This window comes from Embiotoca jacksoni, unplaced genomic scaffold (assembly GCF_022577435.1).
Source record: "Embiotoca jacksoni isolate LCO1_2020_lvr unplaced genomic scaffold, fEmbJac1.0.p SCAF_2, whole genome shotgun sequence".
Classification (NCBI taxonomy): Eukaryota; Metazoa; Chordata; class Actinopteri; family Embiotocidae; genus Embiotoca; species Embiotoca jacksoni.
The window spans coordinates 19,097,735-19,117,581 of record NW_027185340.1 but is presented as its reverse complement, the minus strand read 5'-3'; the positions used below and the strand labels follow the sequence as shown (position 1 = coordinate 19,117,581).

Here is a 19,847-nt window from a genome sequence, read left to right as displayed (position 1 = left end):
AACAATCTGACCATGTCATGATTGCCATCTTAAAGCTGGTAGCCACTAATCAATGCTACAGATGTTCAGATCGTACATCGTACTGTAGCTCGCATGGTTCCACCCAAATACTGCTCACAGCTTTAGTCTTCGCTGTGATTATTGTTTGGGAACCCTTTTCGCATTGCAGAGGACCAGGAGTCTCCAACCGGTAGATCGCAATCTAACCGGTAGATCAAGGGACAAAAGGAAAAGGAAAAAAGGTCGGAGACCCCTGAGGCAGACCAATCAGTGACCAGTGGGGGAGGCCAAGTTTGATTATGTTGAAGTGGTTTCAGTTTCGGCAACAGCGGTAGAGTTTAGGCACCCAACATCCGGTATATGGTAGTCAATGCCGATTGGTTAAAGGCTTCTCAAATAGTTTCAAAAATAACCAGAGGTCTACACCTTTTAGGATGGAACGACTGGAGGCCACCTTTGACTGACATTTGTTTTTTTTTGTTGGTCGAAATTCTCCTACATCGGTCACGTCTTGTCATGTCAAGCATACTCTAGCATCTCCTAACGTGTCTATATACCATCAAATGATTGGTGTTAGCAAAATATTGCAATACTTTAAGCAATACTTAATCAGTTTGATGGGGTTTGACTTCACTTATCTCCTCAACATGGTGCGATAATTTCAATCGCCTCCTTTAAGAGGAAAAGACATCTGAAAAGTGTTATGGTAGCAACATGGCTGACCTGACCTCGATGTAGAAAAAAACCTTTAAACAGGAAGGGATGTATAGTAGCTCTGGGCAAGGGGATAACCATTGTTTGTTGCTGCATCTATTCCATGTTTGGTGCATTGAAGCAAATAGTCTAATGCATTCAATTGGTAGACTGGATGTGGGCATTGTGGAGACGCATTAAAGGGGTCAGCATTCGCCTAAAGGTTACAGAAAGGTTTTGACAGGAGAGGCTATCGTAGGACGAAAACGGGGCGAGAAGCGAGTAATGCTCTGTTCGAGAAGTCATCGCCTTAGACCGGCAGTAATCAACAGCTTTGAAATTATAATAATAATGAAATAAGAAAAAAATCAGTTTATTTCTTGCTCACTGTGGACAGTGGTTCTGTCCAGGTAAACATATTAAAGATATTCTTAAGATTTTCTGTTTTCTTAAAAGTTGGTGGAGATGAAAGGAGAGTTTTCAATCAGCTAACCAGAACCTCCTAAGGAATTATATTTTTTGCTCGATGTCTTCAGCTTTATTCAGACTGCAGAGAGGTCAGATTAGTTTCTTAAATGAGATGTTTAGGACAGACTGTCCACACTGTTATTTGCAAGTGAGCGGATCAGATTTGGTGTGTCCAGACGTCGTCAACCAACGCTGGTGATGCGGTTTTCCAACGTGGAAGCAAAGTGCCAACCGGCAACTTATTTCAGCATCTGTCCACTGACTGTTGTTGTCGTTGTCTACACAAATCCAATCGTAGCCATGAGAGCGCCCGGACTGAGACGCATCGGTAGAAATCTAAGTGGAATTTCATTTCTGACCACCTCCAAATGTGTGAATCACGTGTGTTTTGCAGTTCGGACCTCTAAAAATCCATCCGGTTGCAATCTGGATATGATCAAATTGGATTTGCTGTGAACAAGGCTTTTGTGTTTGCTAGCACTAGCTATCTCATAAGCAGATAATGTGTTGGCTGCCTGTCAACTTGTTTTAATGTTTTGGTGTGTCCATGTGGAAAACGATTCATGAATACAGCCGACAATAATAGTGTGGTTGGGTCATATTTTACAGCCGTATGCATGTGACGTGTGAGGAGATGTGATGTTATCCCCCATGTGAGGTTCCTCCACCGAGATGGTTTGTCAGGTTACAGCTGTGTTGTTTACCTACCGCAATTCTTTACTTTCACACTTACAAATGCGCCATCGTCATCGTATGTTTGAACATGCTGAGAGATGTCAGTTGTAAACAGCTGTGTTTATTGCCACCTCTGGTTAGTCTCACATAGCCCAAACTATCTCCGCCACCAGGTGCAGGTGCTGGAGAAAGGTCAGGCGTGCCCATATAGCGTTCTGGTTTCAGGGAAAAATGCTCGAGCTTGTTTGTATTTCTTTAAACCCATCCCACTAAGCCTAGCGTGCAGTGACAGTTCTCCTGCAAAGTAGTGAAGGTGGAACATTTGCATGTGGAGGCGAGCCCTGGCATTAAAATGGCCAAATCCCCATAAAACACCAAAGAGAACACAGCAGGCCCGCCTTGTTGCAGAATACAAATCTACGTGAAAACTTGCCATTTTCAGCCTGTAGGTTGCTGCTCGGAGGTTGATGTTGTTGTTTCCTGTTGCTAAGGGGATTATAGAAATGGTAACGCACAGAACTCCTCTGAAGGGGGAGAGAATGTGATCAATGGCAGGTTTATACCAACATCCTCCACCCGGGGAGTCCGGCTGAATCCTGGCCAACCTCACTATCAGTCAATACCTTTATCACAGAGGGCCTTTTGTTATGTCAGAGAGGGATAATCACAGATGTAATTCATACAATTAATGATGGCAAAGCTTTGCTGCTTCATGCTGCGTTCAAACGGAACTCATGAGCTCCTGGTTACAACGTGGGAAGTCGTGTGCACCGTTTGTTTGGCATTCAAGTGGTTAACGCCACAGAGGCTCACTATTTAGCGAGCTAACAGGAGGGTAACGTAATGCAGGAAATGCAGAGGCACAGAGGGGAAAGATGAGGCCGTTGGGAAGATCAACATTTTCCTCTCATGGAGGCTATTATCTAAGTTATGAAGACAAACTCTACATGACTAAAATTACAATATATTAGCTTAACATCCAACGCAAAATTAACTTTCATGGCCTCTGATGTTTCCGTCAGAAAACAAGTCACAACTCGTAAACTTGGGGCTGATACAGAATTTAGAGTTCTGACGTCCTTTATACCACAAGAGGGCGCCGTTCATATGGACTCTTCTTGTGTAGAGTGGGTAAATACGACCCCATTTGAACGCAGCATCCGTTTCAGGGTTAAGCTTTGTGTTTATGCTGGTTCACTGTCGGTCACAAAGTTTGGACTTACTGGGACAATCTAAGATGTTGTTAGTGACGTCCAACTTTTTGGGCTCTGTTAAGTGTTTTTTTTTTTGGCAACTTGGTGGAAGAAAAAGTATAAAACAAGCTAATAAACACTAACCTGACAAAATACGTCATTTTTTCCTTGCTTGGTTGTGATAACACACGTTTAATGTTATGGAGTGATTGTGGTCATGTTTTTAGAAACAGCAAAGCTGACTGTTGGTTGGAGATGTGAAGAGAAAAGCAGACCTCCATGTTAAGGTCGGGTGTTTTGTTGACCCGCTGATACACCCCAACCTCCTCAACATGCCAATGTTGTCACTACATAATGTCCCCTGCTTCACTGCTGCTACTCTCGTGAGTCCTACGTGTGCTAGAGAGCTTTGACACTTTAACTTAAGCATACTTTGTTGTTTTGGGATTTTCTCTTAACTACTGATGATAATGTTCTTCTTGGATGGATATCAACATTTTTGATGAGTGCAACTTTTCCTCTATTTCCTCTACATATTTGATGAATTTATCTGTATTCAAAAGGTATGGTCAAACTGCTGTCGTAAGAGATTTCCTAAAAGGACACTAGAAATAGACATAAAAGGTTTGCCAGTAATACATTTACTGGTAAATTAAATCAGTTATGACCTCCTCTATCACATATGGGCTTAAAGGAAGTGCTCAGCAGAGCTTAGAAACAGCATATTGGCTGAGCTGAATCATTCCCTGAATAAATAAAAATTAAAATAAAAAGAATTTGTAATAATAAATAGCTCCTCATCAAAGATTGAAGTTGACTTTGCTGCAGAATCAGATTAGAGGCTGGGAACGACAGAATGGAAACAGCATTACTGTGCGTTAGAACCTTTGCTGCATCAAGGACGCATAAAAAATAGCTTTGTTCTAAAAATATCTCAACCAAGGACTATTTTTGGAATAAAAGGAGAGAGATGCATAAAATTTCCATGTTTACCAGACAAATTAAAATCCCCTCAAATACTCCTCTGAATTCGATGGCTTCATTACTTTGATATTTTGGTTTTTCTGGACATTTCTGCATGTCTATGTACGTTACAACCTTACAGGGGTGTAAGATATTTGTTAAAAGCACTTAAGTGGTTGCTTATAATATTAGTGATTGCAGTTACCTTTAATATGGTAGTATTTATTGTTGTCTTTTATGTGTGTCTTTTATGAGTGTTTTTGGATTGTGTGAAAGATGTTCGAGCTGATATTGCAGTTTATGTGTTCAGTCTCTGTGCTGCGTACATTCTTAGTTATTGAACCGTATTGGACCTCTTGGGGATAACACTCGTGGTCTGTCGGTCGTTCAGTCCACCATTATGGTCCTGACTGAAATATCTCAGCAGCTATTAGATGGAGTGCCGGGAAATGTCATACAAACATTGAAGGTCCCGATGGACTCTTCTGACCTCTATGATCCTGGCTGACGTTTCCTCTATTGCCAAAATGGCATCTGTTGGATTTATTGTCATGAAATTGATTGCTACAGATGCTTAATTTGGTCCCGTGACAAAATTTGCACTGTGACATTTTTTAAGATGAAATCAGATTGTGTACAAACAAACATTCATGTTCCCAATCAGTGACTCAGATTTGTCGTCTCTTGAACCACCAGAATGTTTTTATTACTGAAATACCTCCACAGCAGATGGACGGATTGCTTGAAATGTGTTCATGTTGGCTCTTTGGTTTATGAACAAATAGCTATAGCTATAGCAATACATTTTCAACATTATCGGATGGAGGCTTCAAATGAGCCCACTGGGTTTTTGCCTCTCCCTGCCCTGCACTGAATTTTCTTTTTTTATTTTGCTAAATAAATCAAATCAAATAAATAGCTGCAGAAATCTCCAGCAGCCTTTGTGTTTTGTGCTAATTAGCCCATATTAACATGCTAAACTGCGACACTAAGATGGTGAACATGGTTATACCTGTAATTGAAACATACATTGTTATTATGAGTATGACAATGTGATTATTTATCTGAAAAGTACAGCCTCTCTGAGGGGCCAAAAAATGTATCTGTATGGAAGGTGATGGACAAAACAAAAAAAAACTTGCTTTGTCAAATTACATGTGAAAATTAATTGATAAGACGTAAGCCAATGTCATTTAATAGGAAAGCTTACCATCCGTATTCTGTACATTGTGTTTTCCTATTAATACATCCTACTCGTGTTTTTTAGACCCACATAATTTACATTTGGTAGTCATTACAGTCAGGATTATCCAGCATCTAAAAATAAAGAGAGTAAGCACAAGCTTGAATCAAGCTAAAAAAAAAAAAACATTACCTTTGGGCTGCTCTGATTTTGACCATCAGTCCTGTTGTATTCATGCTTTCAAATGCAATGAAAACAGAGGGAACCACAATGGAAAAGAGGCTCCTAGTTTTGTATTGAACTAATTGCTGTTGTTTAAAAATGGTCAAATTTTACAGAGCAAATGTTTTCAGGTTTGCATACATAAGAAATTATAAATGAAACCTGTGGTGCATAATAAATACTAAAATTTCCAACACTTAACAGCTGTATTTAAATTGAATATCTGTGGTGCCATGAACTTAGCTGTCACCTACAGAAAGGAATTAAAGATGGAAATTCAAGATATATTAATATGCTGGCGGTTACCTCTATTTGCACTGATAGGAAGCTAAGAAAGTGAAGGATAAAAACAATTCATTCCACTGATTATTTAATAGACAAAGTTCAATATTAATCAAGTGCAGGCATGTGTCATGTAAAATGTCGGGTTACCAGCCTTCAAAATCGACATCCCCTGCACTCATTCCCCTGTGTGAGCTGCTCGGTACAGTCACCACTATATCAGCAGGATGTGATTTGGGGGAGAAGTATGTGTTCATTTAATACCCAGGGGGAAAAATCTCAGCGACGTCCTGTCCTAATTCATTCCAACATCAATGCCAGAGGCTGAGCTACTGCCTTGATTATACCAATTTACCCCCCCACCCACCCAGAAGGAAGACATGTAATTACACTATTTACACTGGAGAGCTTTCCTCTCTGAGCGCCCCCCCCCCCCCCCCCCCCCCCCCCCCCCCCCCCCAAGTAAACACACGGGAGCTTTGTTTCCCTTCTGCATCACAGTGACTGGAAGTACAATAAATGTCAAACTGTTTGTCTCAGTGACACTGATGCAGAGAGACATTAACAGCTCTGGTAGCGCATTAGGATATGTACGCACTGCAATAAATGCTCAAATGTGGACTAAATAATGTCATCTAATGGGAGTGCAGTGATCAGTGTGACTACAATATGTTAACTTTTTCAAATAAAAACTGAACTTCCGGGGCCTCTGCCATCTTTTGTAAAAAAAAAAAAAAAAACAGTAAGCATGTCACAACTCGTGAACTCTGAGTTTTCAGAAAATGTCAAGGTCCGAGGTTGTGAATACCACGAGAGGGCGCGTTTGCATCGACTATTCACGCGAGCACAATAAAATGTACCCCATTTGAGGGCAGCACGTCAGTGAATTTTACAAGAGGTCTCAGGACACAATCACACCAAACCTCCCTTATTTGTTCATGAAAATGCGACAGCCAGTAACACTTTGTTCCACCTAAATATTCGCCATTTTAACACGTTTGCTTGAGTACAGGTTAAACAAACGAGATATCACGTTTTAGAGATGGAACTTTAGAGCGCTGGCGAGCTTTAGCATTAGCATTTTAATAGTATGCCTTTATCACAAATTATATTTTCAGTAGAAAAGTACATGCGTCTGTAAACATTTGCTATTTTGCATCATTACAACTCGCAGTATTTTTCTTCTATTTGTGTTTTTCTCTATTTGCAGGGTGTTTCTTTGTGTTGTTTATGCTTTTAAATTAGACATCATTTTGTCATCGAAATCAAGAGGTGGAGATTAGTAAGTAGCGTACTTAATTTTTTTTTTTTTTTTTTTTTTTTTTTTTTTTTTTTTTTTTTTTACTTACATGGTCCTGTTTTCTAAATACTCTTAGTGCCACTGCCTCCATCCTTTATACCCCCATTGTGAGTGGAAGTCTGCATGAATTGGTGAAACTCACGACTGTTTGTACTTGGTAAAAACAAAACTGTCCTCTGTTGGTCATTGTTTCAGTTGCACACTGGCGAGATCTTGTCCAAAGAACTGCATGACACTGTTTCTATTAACAGGGGAAGTTGTATCGAGACCCTTCAGTGTAATCGGCCTATAATGATACTGTGCACTTACAGTAGCTCGTAGTAGTTTTGGTGTCGTGTATTGTGGAGGGAGCTACAGTGTGTACTTGACATTTTCATACATGGCCAGTGGGCTCGTACGAAAGGTTAATCTGTGGAAACATCACCAGACCAGAGGGACATTTAAAAGATTGCCAAATTAAAAGAAAATGGAGTAGTCACATGCTTTTCCAAACCACCCTCCCGTGAAATCAGGTTTTCACACTTACAAAGAAATTGACATAAACGTTACAGGAAAAACCTCTGACTTTAAATCTGTAACAGAAGCTCACGCTTCCTCTAATCAGTCAGACAACACTCTTTGAGACTGGCTCGTTTTCATTTAATGAGTGACACGTATTATTTTAGGACTGGCTGTCACATGACACCTTTAAAGGTGCTATGTGACTCAGCTGACACCAGGAGCTGAGGTGTAATCTCAGAAGATTCTATTGAGCAAAATGAATAAAGAACTCCATCTACTGGCCTGCTGCAGAGAAACACATTAATGCTTTGGCTTTTTCTGAAGTAAAACCAAATTAAAGGGAGCGTTTAACAGCAATACATTTATGTTGTTACTTAGGGACATCGAATGTAAACCTTGTATCATGCTATTAAAACTGGAAACCCACGATACCTAAAGGCTTTACATTACAAAGAGGCTGACCGCGGAAACTGTAATTCACTGAGGATATCTGGTATCGAGCGTATAGAAAAGTCAGTGAGAGGCGGTGACAGGTTAAAAAGGCTCTTACAAAGACAATCATTTTGGATCTACACATTCAAAGCCACACAATACCCTGGTTTGAATGGAGAACTTGATTTGTCTCCATTTTTGTAACTGTGCCTTTGTGTATTGTTTTTTTTTTCTCTCTCGTTGGAAAACTGGGTCAGTTTAAATGTTACTTGCCACTTAATGTTGAAATGTATGTTAAACTATTAAGAGATTTTAAGATTTTGATGAATAGCTGCATTTGGTTTCTCGTCCGGACATTATGTTTCCTATCATGTGTCTTTACCTGCTCCCATGTACTGGGTGACAGTTCATTGGTCCATACTGGTCATGTGACCACTGACCAACACAGATAAAGAACAGCCCAAAGGCAGCTTATTTGTGGCTGCCCTGACTAAGGCCTTCGAGGCTGAAACATGTTGGCATGAGTTTTTACTATCACTGAATAGCCATGACTGATTAAAGGCTTTTTAATTAATCACCCTCTTGAGTGCCTCAGATTTCTTCAAGTTTTCAACTCAAACTGTTTGATCCCCAAACTGAAGAGCACCAGAGGGACAACAATTCACACCCGAGCAGCACGAAACGCTGACAGTTTTTTGACAGAGTAAACCTGGCATCCTAAAAAAAACCAGTGTTGCAGCTTCCTTTATTTAAAATAAGGCATTTATAATGCAAAACTTAAACTGATATTTCTAAAATATGAAATCATGTCCAATCTTTTCTCGAGAAGTTCTGAAATTACAGTGTTTCATAAAGACTAGCCACGTGTGGGCTGCATACTTTTATTTTTAGATTATTTCATGTGAAATTATTCTGTGTGCCGAGCTGAGAGGAATAAAAAGACTCTAAGTGTCACAATATAGAAAACAGCCATTATAATAGGCTTTTTTTTTTTTTTTTTTTGGACGTGTCATGGTTGGAAGGACAAACGTGGTACTGATAACACTGTACAATACCACGACTGTGCTTTCCCTGTCATGACGTATCATAATGTCTGCTGTAAATATTATCTATATATGTTCTAGATGATAACAGTTTGCTCAGGAGCTAAATCTTACAACACACTTAGCTATAAAAGCCATAGATGTATGCTGATAAATGAGATAACCTACCATCAAAGCAATCCATATTATCGGTACCTTTAAACATTAGTAGTTAATGGGTAGTGTTTTCTCTTTAGTCCTCTGCTACAGATATAGTCTGGTTATAATTGATATTGTAGTAATTCTGTGTTGACCTTTTGTTGTATATAGTTGTGCGTACAAATAGCCCCGACCAATAATGCTCCAAACTCTACTGAATAATTGTCGTCATGTGCTTTCTTTAGTGTTTTTTTTTTCCAGATTTCACTGAATGTTTACCTTCAGAGAGTCTTTTTGTGCAACTTGATTTTTGAGCATTGCGGATGATAACGTTGTGTGATTTATGTGGCAGTGTTTCACCACAAGGCCTATTCAGTCTGGTATCATGCGCTTCCTGCAGACAGATTTTGCCCGCTCGTCATGAAACTGTCAGTGCCTAAATAAGGACTTCTCCACAATAATGACCGAAAAGTTAATCTTAGATAACACTGCAATAAATCAACTTCTGTTTCCAGTGCCTAAAAGAAGCAAACATTCATTGTCTGATTTATGTTTGAATTATGCAGCAGTCCTACATCAAAGTACTGCACTCTGGCAACGATCTGCAAACACCACTAGATGGCAGCCCTGATTTATAATTGAGGTCCTCACTAGGGTCCCTCAAATGTAGATTTCCACCCTGAAGGCCTGAAAAACCTTGGTTGACTTTTTTTGTGGAACATTTACAGGAGCTCAGTTCAAACCCCTCACCTCCTTTTTAGTGTACTTTAAGCGGATTGTCCCTGACTTTGCATCTACAGAAATGAAAATGCTCTAGCTTTGCTCTGGTTGGTTGAAGGACAAACAAGAAACGAATTTCGGATGCAACACGTTCTTTAAAAATAACAATAATGAGAGAGACGGATAGAAAGATGTAAAAACAAGACGTATCCACTCACCCTGTTAATGTTTCCCAGCTCCTCTTAGGGGATCCTGAGGCGTTTCCATGTCACGTGAGATATCGCACAACCTCTCCAGACAGTGTTTGCACCCTGGGGTCTCCTGTCAATCTGGAAAACCTCCAAAAGAGGGAGCCTCTACTCCAAGCTGCCTCCATTTGTCTGAACTCTTTGCCCTAATAACTTAAAGCAAAAAGAAGTTTATTTTATCTTTGAACAAAAATATCAATTTACACATCTGAAATTAGCTTCATGCATCCAAATACTTCCACAGGTTTCCTTCCTGTACTGCACTGCGTGGTAGAGCAGCACTGATGCCGCCTGATGGATAAAGTGGCTCGAGGCTGCCAAGCAAACAGAAAGAAAACACTCACCCAAACTGATTAGTTCTGAAATAGGCTGGAAACTGTTTATAGCTGACAGTTAATATTAAGATTAATATTGTTCATATTTATAGTCATGAAGGGAACATGAACAGGTTGCAGCGGTGGTAAATTTCTCTTGTGGTTCAGCTTCTTTTCAGCTCATTAGTGTCCAGAGGGGTAAAAAAAAAAAAACAAACACCCAAAGGACCAGCCGTAAGGTAAAATGGACATTATTATATTAACAACCTGAACTTCAGCTACTATAACAGTATCAGACCATCATATTTACAAAAAATTGTTTTTAGTTACACGGGTATAAATCACAGTTTACCCGCAGGACCTGTTTAAATGTCATGAGCAGGGCGTTTGTGCGACTCACACCCTGTGAGCTGTGGAGAAACAAAGATGCCGACACTAATTCAACACTACGGTGGGGGAGGAAGAAGAGGGAGGACAGGTGGAGGGGGGAGGCAGAGCACCAGTCTTGCTCTTTTCCAAACAACCAAACTTGCTGAACAGATGCGCTGTATCTTTGAAATCCTTAGCGGGATTATGATATGCGAGATTAACAACAAACTAACACTGTGTTTACTCCCCTGCCCTGCAGCGACGCCACCAAGACTGATCCATAATAACAATCCCCAGCTGGAGAACAAACAACATCTGGGCGTGGAGCGAAGGGAGAGGACGAAGACTCAGCAGGGTGGGCGGCAGATGGTGACACTGCAGCAGCACTTCTCCAGGTAGCACCGTCACCACACCGTCAGCACAGCTGCACACACTGAAGCACACCTGCATGTTCTTCAATACAGCGCGGCTCGATATTGAAGGGCAAATACCAGAAGCAATACATGAGACCAGGAGAAGGAAAGTTCTGCTGATCTGAAACAACAAAATCTGCTGAGAAGAACCACTGCATGTGTGGAAAAAGTTGCACAAAGCTTTTTGTGGCTCCACAGTGAGATGAGCGAAGTGTGAGGGTGTGACGGGTGTTAGAAGGGAGTAGGCTCGCAGATCTCTGAGGCAACATTCACACTAATACGTTTTCATTTTTATAACTATCTCCATCCATTTATTTAGCTCGTAACAGCAAAAGCTAATAAATCCACTGAAAACATCATCGCTAAAGATGCAGGATTTCCTCGTCTTTTAGGGTTATTCTTAGATTTCGAGGGTCATTTTTGCCCTCTGCCCCCTTTAAAGCTTTTTACTGTTATCTCAGGAAAACTGTTGTTTGTTCAGGTAAACAAGCTAAAAGCAAAAAGCACATTCAGCACTTATAGACCTCTTTCACAGCAGACATTTGACTTGTCATCATATTAATTATGACTCAGGTCCTTTAAGTGTCCCAGTGAGTCATGGCAGTGAACCAGCATGCACAAATGCCGGACTTCCCTTATGTGGAACGCAACTAACATTAATTCACCTGTATTTTTCCAACAGCGATGAGTCTCACAATTAAAGCAAGTCTTTATAATTTGTACCTCTTCACACATTCACACACCAACAGCAGACACTCGTCTGCCATCAGGAGCGACTCATGGTTCAGTGTCTTGCCTAAGGGCACTTCAGAATTTAGACAAGCTGCCTCATGACCCATATAGAACCGATAACAAGACCAGTCTGCGTTGTCAGTAATATTATCTGTATCCACACAATTCAATTCAGTTTTTTTAAAGCGTAAAATCACTGTGTAACATGTTCCCAAAAAACACTGCACATGACACTACTATTTACACTACAATCTATTCCTGTATTTGTGAAGAGCCATTTCTCCTGCAGAACCTTCATGTCAGTTATGAGGTCGTGTTTTAGGAGCTAATTTCAGATTGTCCGACAATCAGACTCAGTTGTAGTCATGTCTTAAGTTGAACGACATCAACACACCTCTACTGTGAAACACTACAGCTTGCCGATGAGGGTGACATGAGGTTCTTCTCAGTTGCAATATTTCAAAAAGTTCCCCCTCCATCTAAGCACCTTATATCGTGGTTGATTAAAAAGTCAGTGGCCATGACTCAAATGACAAACCATCCAGCTGAGCAACAAACAATTCACATCCATCAAAGTGCTCGGCGCTCCCGGCGTGATGAACTGCTGGCTTCTGTGGTGACATCCAACACTTTCATTAACTTGAGAGGACACTACATATAAAGACTTCCTTTGAAAGAAAAGAAAAAAACGACTTATTGGAGCTTTATATGAAATGCCAATCCTCTGCAGGCTTCCTCTGCGTCCACACTTATTGATCTCCCCTCTCAGCATGTGATAAAGGGAAATAATAACCCAACATTATGTTCAGCCAACTGTTGGGCAGCTGACTGCGCCCCCTGATCCGAGTTTGTTCACATCTGCATGTGCTCGAGGTGTGAGATTAGGCCCCAATGATTTGTGAGTGTGAGTTAATTTGCCCCCCATCATGCAGAAGATATTTGATCCGCTGCCCAATATTTAGGGAAATTACAGTCAATTTTTATTTTTTAAACTCTCCTTGCTTATTATTACGGGGTGATGTGTCAGGCAGCAACAGAGCAAATTACAAAAAGGAAAAATCTGAAAAGAGAAATATGCTTTAATGAAATCAGAAAAAGAAACAGCTGGAGCTAAATAGCAGGCTTTGTTTAAAATCACTGTAATTTCAGGTCCATTTAATCTTATTAATTCTCATCAAAAGCCGTCTTTTTCAGCAAATCCCGACCGCGCTGCTGAAATACTAATTTGCCATCCTAGGAGGACCTTTAAGTGGTGCTGGTGCAGCTCTGGAGAATTTCTCTCTGCCTCATATTTTATTTACAAAACAACTTTATCATTAAAAACTTCCATTTGGCTTCCAGGTTTTTTTTTAGCCATTTCCCACATGGAAAGATTTGGGTATTTAGATTTAAAACGGCGCACTGTAGCTCAACAACAACAACAAATCGGAGTGATTTACTAGTGAAGCTGTAGCGTTGAAAGATGTTCTTGGTACTTCCACTGATGATTTAATCTTATTTTAAAAAGTCCAAACCACCATAAGAGCTGGTGTAATACAGACACAACAAATATATTAGTTACAAACTATTTAATTAATAGTTTGTAAACTATTTAATTATTTACAAACTATTAAGTTATAAACTATCTCTCACTATTACAGCAGTCTTAACACGAGCTAACATAAAGTTAACTGTCATTTATTTTAACAAATTTCAGGTTGTAACTACATTTAAAAAACACATAACACATCTTAACATAACAGTATCGCAACAGATACTGACCTTGTACCTCTTAGGTGGATGCTAATATCTTAAAACAAGTTACTTTCTGACTCCTTTTCTCATACATTCATCTCCTTGTTCTGTTTTCACACGACAGGAACCTAAGAGAGTGCCTTTCAAAATAAAAGCGTCTAAACTTAAAACAGGAAACCAGACCGTGCAAACGCAAAATATGGAAAAGTACAAAACAAAAAAGCAAAGTTAACTGTAAAACGACTTACATTTAAGCATTATTACTGCACTGCTACTCATTCAAGAGTTATTTTTTTATATTTTCTAAATTGCTGAAAGATAATTAGTATATCATCCAGCTGTCAGCTGAAATATAGCGCTTCTGTCTGTGAGCAATAAGATGTTTCCCCATTTAGCATGTACAGCTTCTGTTTTCACTGAAGTGGGGAAAGGGGTCACATTACTATTAAGGGGGGAAACTAGGCCGTTCATTCATACGTTGTTATGCATGATGACAGAGGGTCGTGCTTCAGAAAGTGTAGCCTGTGGCAAAATGTCACAGAGCGGCAGCAGCAGCTCTTTAAGACAAATATCTGCATGGCCATTGGAGCCGTGTCACATACTGTACACAGTAAAATGCATGTGTGGGTGGACATGTGCATCTGTGTATGAAAAGTATGTATGTACCACACAATATGTGAAGATCACTTCATACAAATATTTCTAAATGGGATTCCTAAATGTAAACAATAATAAAAGCCAATTAAAATGATATTTCAACAATCCAGATGTATAACTTCACATTTTTTGGACATGAATTGTGCTAAATGTTTTCAAATTCATGAGTCCCTCACTTAAAATGAAATTAGTTCAAATTAAACAGTCAGTCACTGACAATTGTTTCACTTTGGAAAATACAGTGCATCCAGAAAGTATTCACAGCGCTTCACTTTTTCCACATTTTGTTATGTTACAGCCTTATTCCAAAATGGATTAAATACATTTTTTTTCCTCAAAATTCTACACACAATACCCCATAATGATAACGTGAAAAACGTTTTTTGGAAATTTTTGCAAATCTATTAAAATTAAAAAACAAAAAAATTTACAGCATTTGCAGTGACACTCAAAATTGAGCTCAGGTGCATCCTGTTTCATCCTTGAGATTTTTCTACAACTTAATTGGAGTCCACCTGTGGTACATTCAGTTGATTGGACATGATTTGGAAAGGCACACACCGTCTATATAAGGTCCCACAGTGGACAGTGCATGTCAGAGCACAAACCAAGCCATGAAGTCCAAGGAATTGTCTGTAAACCTCCGAGACAGGATTGTATCGAGGCTCAGATCTGGGGAAGGGTACAGAAAAAATTCTGCAGCATTGAAGGTCCCAATGAGCACAGTGGCCTCCATCATCCGTAAATGGAAGAAGTTTGGAACCACCAGGACTCTTCCTAGAGTCGGCCGCCCGGCCAAACTGAGCGATCGGGGGAGAAGGGCCTTAGTCAGGGAGGTGACCAAGAACCCGATGGTCACTCTGACAGAGCTCCAGCGTTGCTCTGTGAAGAGAGGAGAACCTTCCAGAAGGACAACCATCTCTGCAGCACTCCACCAAGCAGGCCTGTATGGTAGAGTGGCCAGCCGGAAGCCACTCCTCAGTAAAAGGCACATGACAGCCCACCTGGAGTTTACCAAAAGGCACCTGAAGGACTGTCAGACCACGAGAAACTAAATTCTCTGGTCTGATGAAACAAAGATTGAACTCTTTGGCCTGAATGCCAAGCGTCATGTTTGGAGGAAACTAGGCACCGCTCATCACCTGGCCAATACCATCTCTACAGTGAAGCATGGTGGTGGCAGCATCATGCTGTGGAGATGTTTTTCAGCGGCAGGAACTGGGAGACTAGTCAGGATGGAGGGAAAGATGAATGCAGCGATGTACAGAGACATCATTGATGAAAACCTTCTCCAGAGCGCTCTGGACCTCAGACTGGGGCGAAGGTTCATCTTCCAACAGGACAACGACCCGAAGCACACAGCCAAGATAACAAAGGAATGGCTTCGGGACAACTCTGTGAATGTCCTTGAGTGGCCCAGCCAGAGCTCAGACTTGAATCAGATTGAACATCTCTGGAGAGATCTGAAAATGGCTGTGCACCGACGCTCCCCATCCAACCTGATGGAGCTTGAGAGGTCCTGCAAAGAAGAACGGGAGAAACTGCCCAAAAATAGGTGCCAAGCTTGTAGCATCATACTCAAAAAGACTTGAGGCTGTATTTGCTGCCAAAGGTGCTTCAACAAAGTATTGAGCAAAGGCTGTGAATACTTATGTACGTGTTATATTTTCAATATTTATTTTTAATAGATTTGCAAAAATATGAAACAAACTTTTTTCCCTTTGTCATTATGGGGTATTGTGTGAAGAACTTTGAGGGAAAAAAATGAATTTAATCCATTTTGGAATAACAAATATGTGGAAAAAGTGAAGCGCTGTGAATACTTTCCGGATGCACTGTAATTTGAAGTCACAAGATTTCTGAGTTTTATTACCTTCCGGTGGAATCAAAAACAGGCAAAGCTTTAAATCCATAATTAATCAGCATCATTTACACTATTTGTTACTTTATAAAACAAAAAGCATTAACATAATACTAGATAGTTTTTGATATTCCTTGAGCCTAGAAGTTTAGAAATTTTAGATTTTACGTTGTTTAAAAAATATATATATATAATCTTAATAACAGATGACAATTTTTGCGCAAAAATCAAAGGAATTTTGCAAAATTGCAAGCTCCCGCAAAAATTGCAGGGATTACTTGTATTTGCGTTGATTATTGCGATTGCAAGATGACGATTTCCTTGGAAGGACTAGAGAATAACGAAAGTCTTCGACAGTATATTATAAAGACAGCGAAACCTCGTCCTCACTTACTGGCTGACTGACGGGAGATTTTTATATCAAAGGAAATGTTGACCCATTGTATTCATTCAACCCCAACTATAGTTTGAAAAACCAGTAATACATATCATAAAACAAATCCTGTTTCCTTTTAGCGACGTGAGAGCAAAGCAGAGATTCAGTGCTCTTTGAGAAGCAGTTCTGAAATGAGGTCTGCGGACAGTCAGGCCTCAGACGCTTTTTTTGCCAGACTGCAGTCATGATGGCGTGGAGAGCCCGAGGCCTCGTTAGGGCGGACTCAGACGGGGTGAGAGCTTGTTTTTCCCCTTTTCTGAGAGCATTCAGTTGCGCCTTATTTCCCGCCCGGTCCACAGAGAGACCAGCAGACCCTGTTTCCCTTCGGTGCCCAATCATAAACACGGACCGATGACTAACTCTGAGTCGAGAATGTCGAGGACTCGTGTGTTTCGCCTCTTTTCAGATGGGAAAGCAGCACAGGATGAGTGGGAGCTGAGAGGGAAAGAAGTGGAAGCTATGAATGAAATATAGATGAGAAAAACATGAATTTTGATGGGAATCAGGTGGACGTGTGACTTCATGAGGAGCAGGTGTTATGAGACAAAGAGGAGCTGCTCGGATTGTGATGGTTGCACTCAGTGACGCCAAGGCTCAGGTGCAGTGAAAACACAGCTGAATAATATATAATGCTTCTGATGACAGTTTGATTTATATATATATTCATGGAGAGCACAAAGGATGATTTGTTAACTCTTACAGAGTGAGTGATGTAGATTTAAACTTTGTCGTGCAATTTCAGTGATTGGTGGTGAGCGAGGATCAAACATTTAATTTGATCCGGTTTGTTGGAGGATGAGTCAAAAGGATGGCTGGGTTCAAAGGTCAGAGACGCACAGAGCAAGAGTAGAGTATAAACATGTCCGCTGTAAAAACTACTTGAGTAGTGAGGAGCTTCATGAGTAAAAATAGGAGAAAAAATGTGGACACGACTGTCAATTGAAAAAGTGAACATATGGCTCTATTTTTGGTCACTTTATGCAGACGATGTAGGACTTTACTTGAAGTAGTCTTAGACCTCTATTTCTAGAATGACCTTTTGAACTTTGAACTTCCCGGTGTCTGAGGTTTTTCTTCCTGTTAAAGGGGAGTTTTTTCCTCCCAGCTGTTGCTCATGTGGATATTGTTTTGATTTTACTATGTTAATTGCCCTGAAATAAATAGCGTTGTGAATTGGCACAATATAAATACAATTTAATTTAACTTTAGTGCCATCCATGGGATTTTAAGATGCATTGCATTTAGTGGATCAAATGCCCGATCATCCAAAGTGTATGAAAGTGAAAAATAATTTGTTGATCCGCTACACCCTTCCACTAAATTTCATGGAAATAGGGCTGGTCGTTTTCCCTTAATCCAGCTAACAAACAAACAACCGAAAACATAATCTGTATTTAATCAATATAAGTACTGCAATAAGTGTATGCGAAAGAAACATAAAAGTAAGGATTTTTCCTTTTTAAAGGTTTCAAGTAAGGGTGAAGAGAACGTGGTGTTATAATTATTCCAACCAGTAGTAGTTGTCTGGCTGACAAGTTTTTTTGTTGAATGAGACATTTTCTCAGAAAATAGACCCAAACAGGACCAACTCATTGGGAATATTAACATGAAGCAAATTATTCATTTTTTCTAGAATAATTGTGTCATCACATAAATGTGCACAAACTGCAGTGTTTGACTCCATAACTGCAGAGTCATCCTCATGTGGCCTGTCATGAATTAATAGTTTCATTGGGTTTTTTCATTTGGCGGATTCACTCAGATCCAAAGTGCTTCAGTGAAAGAACAGCGAGTGCAGCGTGGGTGGTCCTGGTGGGATTTTAACCCTCAACCCCCCCCCCTGACAGGGTTGATGACCTGCTCAAAACCTTTGAGCAAAACATAATGAAATCTGCATTTCTCATCTGACCTTTCGAACTGCATACATTCACATCGAAATTAGTTCTCGAGTTGAGTGCTGCCACATCACCCGCTGTTTCCATTTTGGACGGGTTTGTTTCAGGTCAGCGGTGATGACTCGGGGTGGGAATGCCAATGGTCTCCTCACAGTTGGCAGCCAGTGCTAATGGCTGAGCAACACGCATTAAACGGGGGGCTGCTGCTCAGGAAGTGACAGAGCAAAATGTCACTGCGTACGACATCATGGGGAACTTGTCCGTCAGGCATACACAGCTCGGAGGGAAAACGATTACAAAATCACAGGCAGAGGCGAGACTACACGGATACAGTGGAAACCATGTGAGGAAATGTCAGCAGTAGTGTGGGAGTTGCTGTTGTTAATATGTGAAATTATTGTGTATCTCAGAACAGTGTGAATTGTTCATAGAAGCTTCAAAAAGTAAGAAAATAAGCAGAAAACATGGCTGTGATGGTGGTGCAGCACTTCAGTGAACATATTTGTACAGGAGTTAAATTGGGTCAGATTACACCTACTCATTAAACATTGAAGCTGCACTGCTATTTTTCTTTTCACCACAATGGATCACTTGTTTGGCTTCTCACTGCATGTATCTGTTTCTGGTGAAAGCCTCTTAAAAACCCAAAGTATTCTTCCTGTTCACCACCAAACAGCAGAAACATAATGGAGCATTTAGCTAAACATGCAGATTTTTAAAAAGAGGGAGAATACTTTCATGGAATTATGGCTCTATATCTGCTGGAACAATTGTTAGCTAACATGTTTGCCGTATCAATGTCATTAGTGCTGTATGACAGTGCTGTGTTGACGTCTTGTTTTTGAAACCAGCAGTGGCCCAAAAAAAGTTATTGCATGTTTAAGCTGCAGAGTATTACATTTTACTCAAACTTCTGAAATATGCAGGTTTCAGGGAATCATTTAAAATATTCGTCAGCTGGCCATAATTTTCTCTTGTTATCGTCTAACAACATTTCAAATATATAAAGTGCCCGAAATTAAGTTTGTGTCTCTTAATTCAGTGTTTTTGTTCCCATCCACCAACTGTATTTCTTTTTAAGCTTAATTGAAGTCACATTTTAAAGTCTTCTGCATTTGTTTTTACAACTTTTTGTACATTGTTTTCATTAATTTCATTGACTTTTATTTATTTTTAACATTACATTTGTTTGATAGTTGTCATTTTTAAGTTTTGCTACACTGTCTGTGCTGCTCTCTTGCTATTGAAGCACTTTGGGCTGCACGTTTGTATGAAAGGTGCTATAAATAAATTTTAAAAAAGGTTCAATTGAGTTGCTTTCAAAGCTAATGAGAGGCTTTCTGGTTTTCATTATTTCATGATTAGAACATTAACA

General features: G+C 40.0%; 1 protein-coding gene across 6 annotated transcripts in view; it reads left to right on the top strand.

Moving 5' to 3' along the window:
- Positions 1-19,847, top strand: part of ftcdnl1 (formiminotransferase cyclodeaminase N-terminal like 1) — a 77,380-nt gene that overhangs the window by 11,589 nt on the left and 45,944 nt on the right. For 3 of the 6 annotated variants that reach the window (XM_069154924.1, XM_069154923.1, XM_069154925.1), the window contains exon 2: positions 11,004-11,139. In XM_069154924.1, coding sequence (XP_069011025.1) covers positions 11,111-11,139 — 29 coding nt within the window. In that variant the 5' untranslated portion in view covers positions 11,004-11,110. Of the gene's footprint in view, positions 1-11,003; positions 11,140-19,847 lie in introns of those variants that run through there. The other 3 variants (XM_069154928.1, XM_069154927.1, XM_069154929.1) reach the window with 1 other exon arrangement.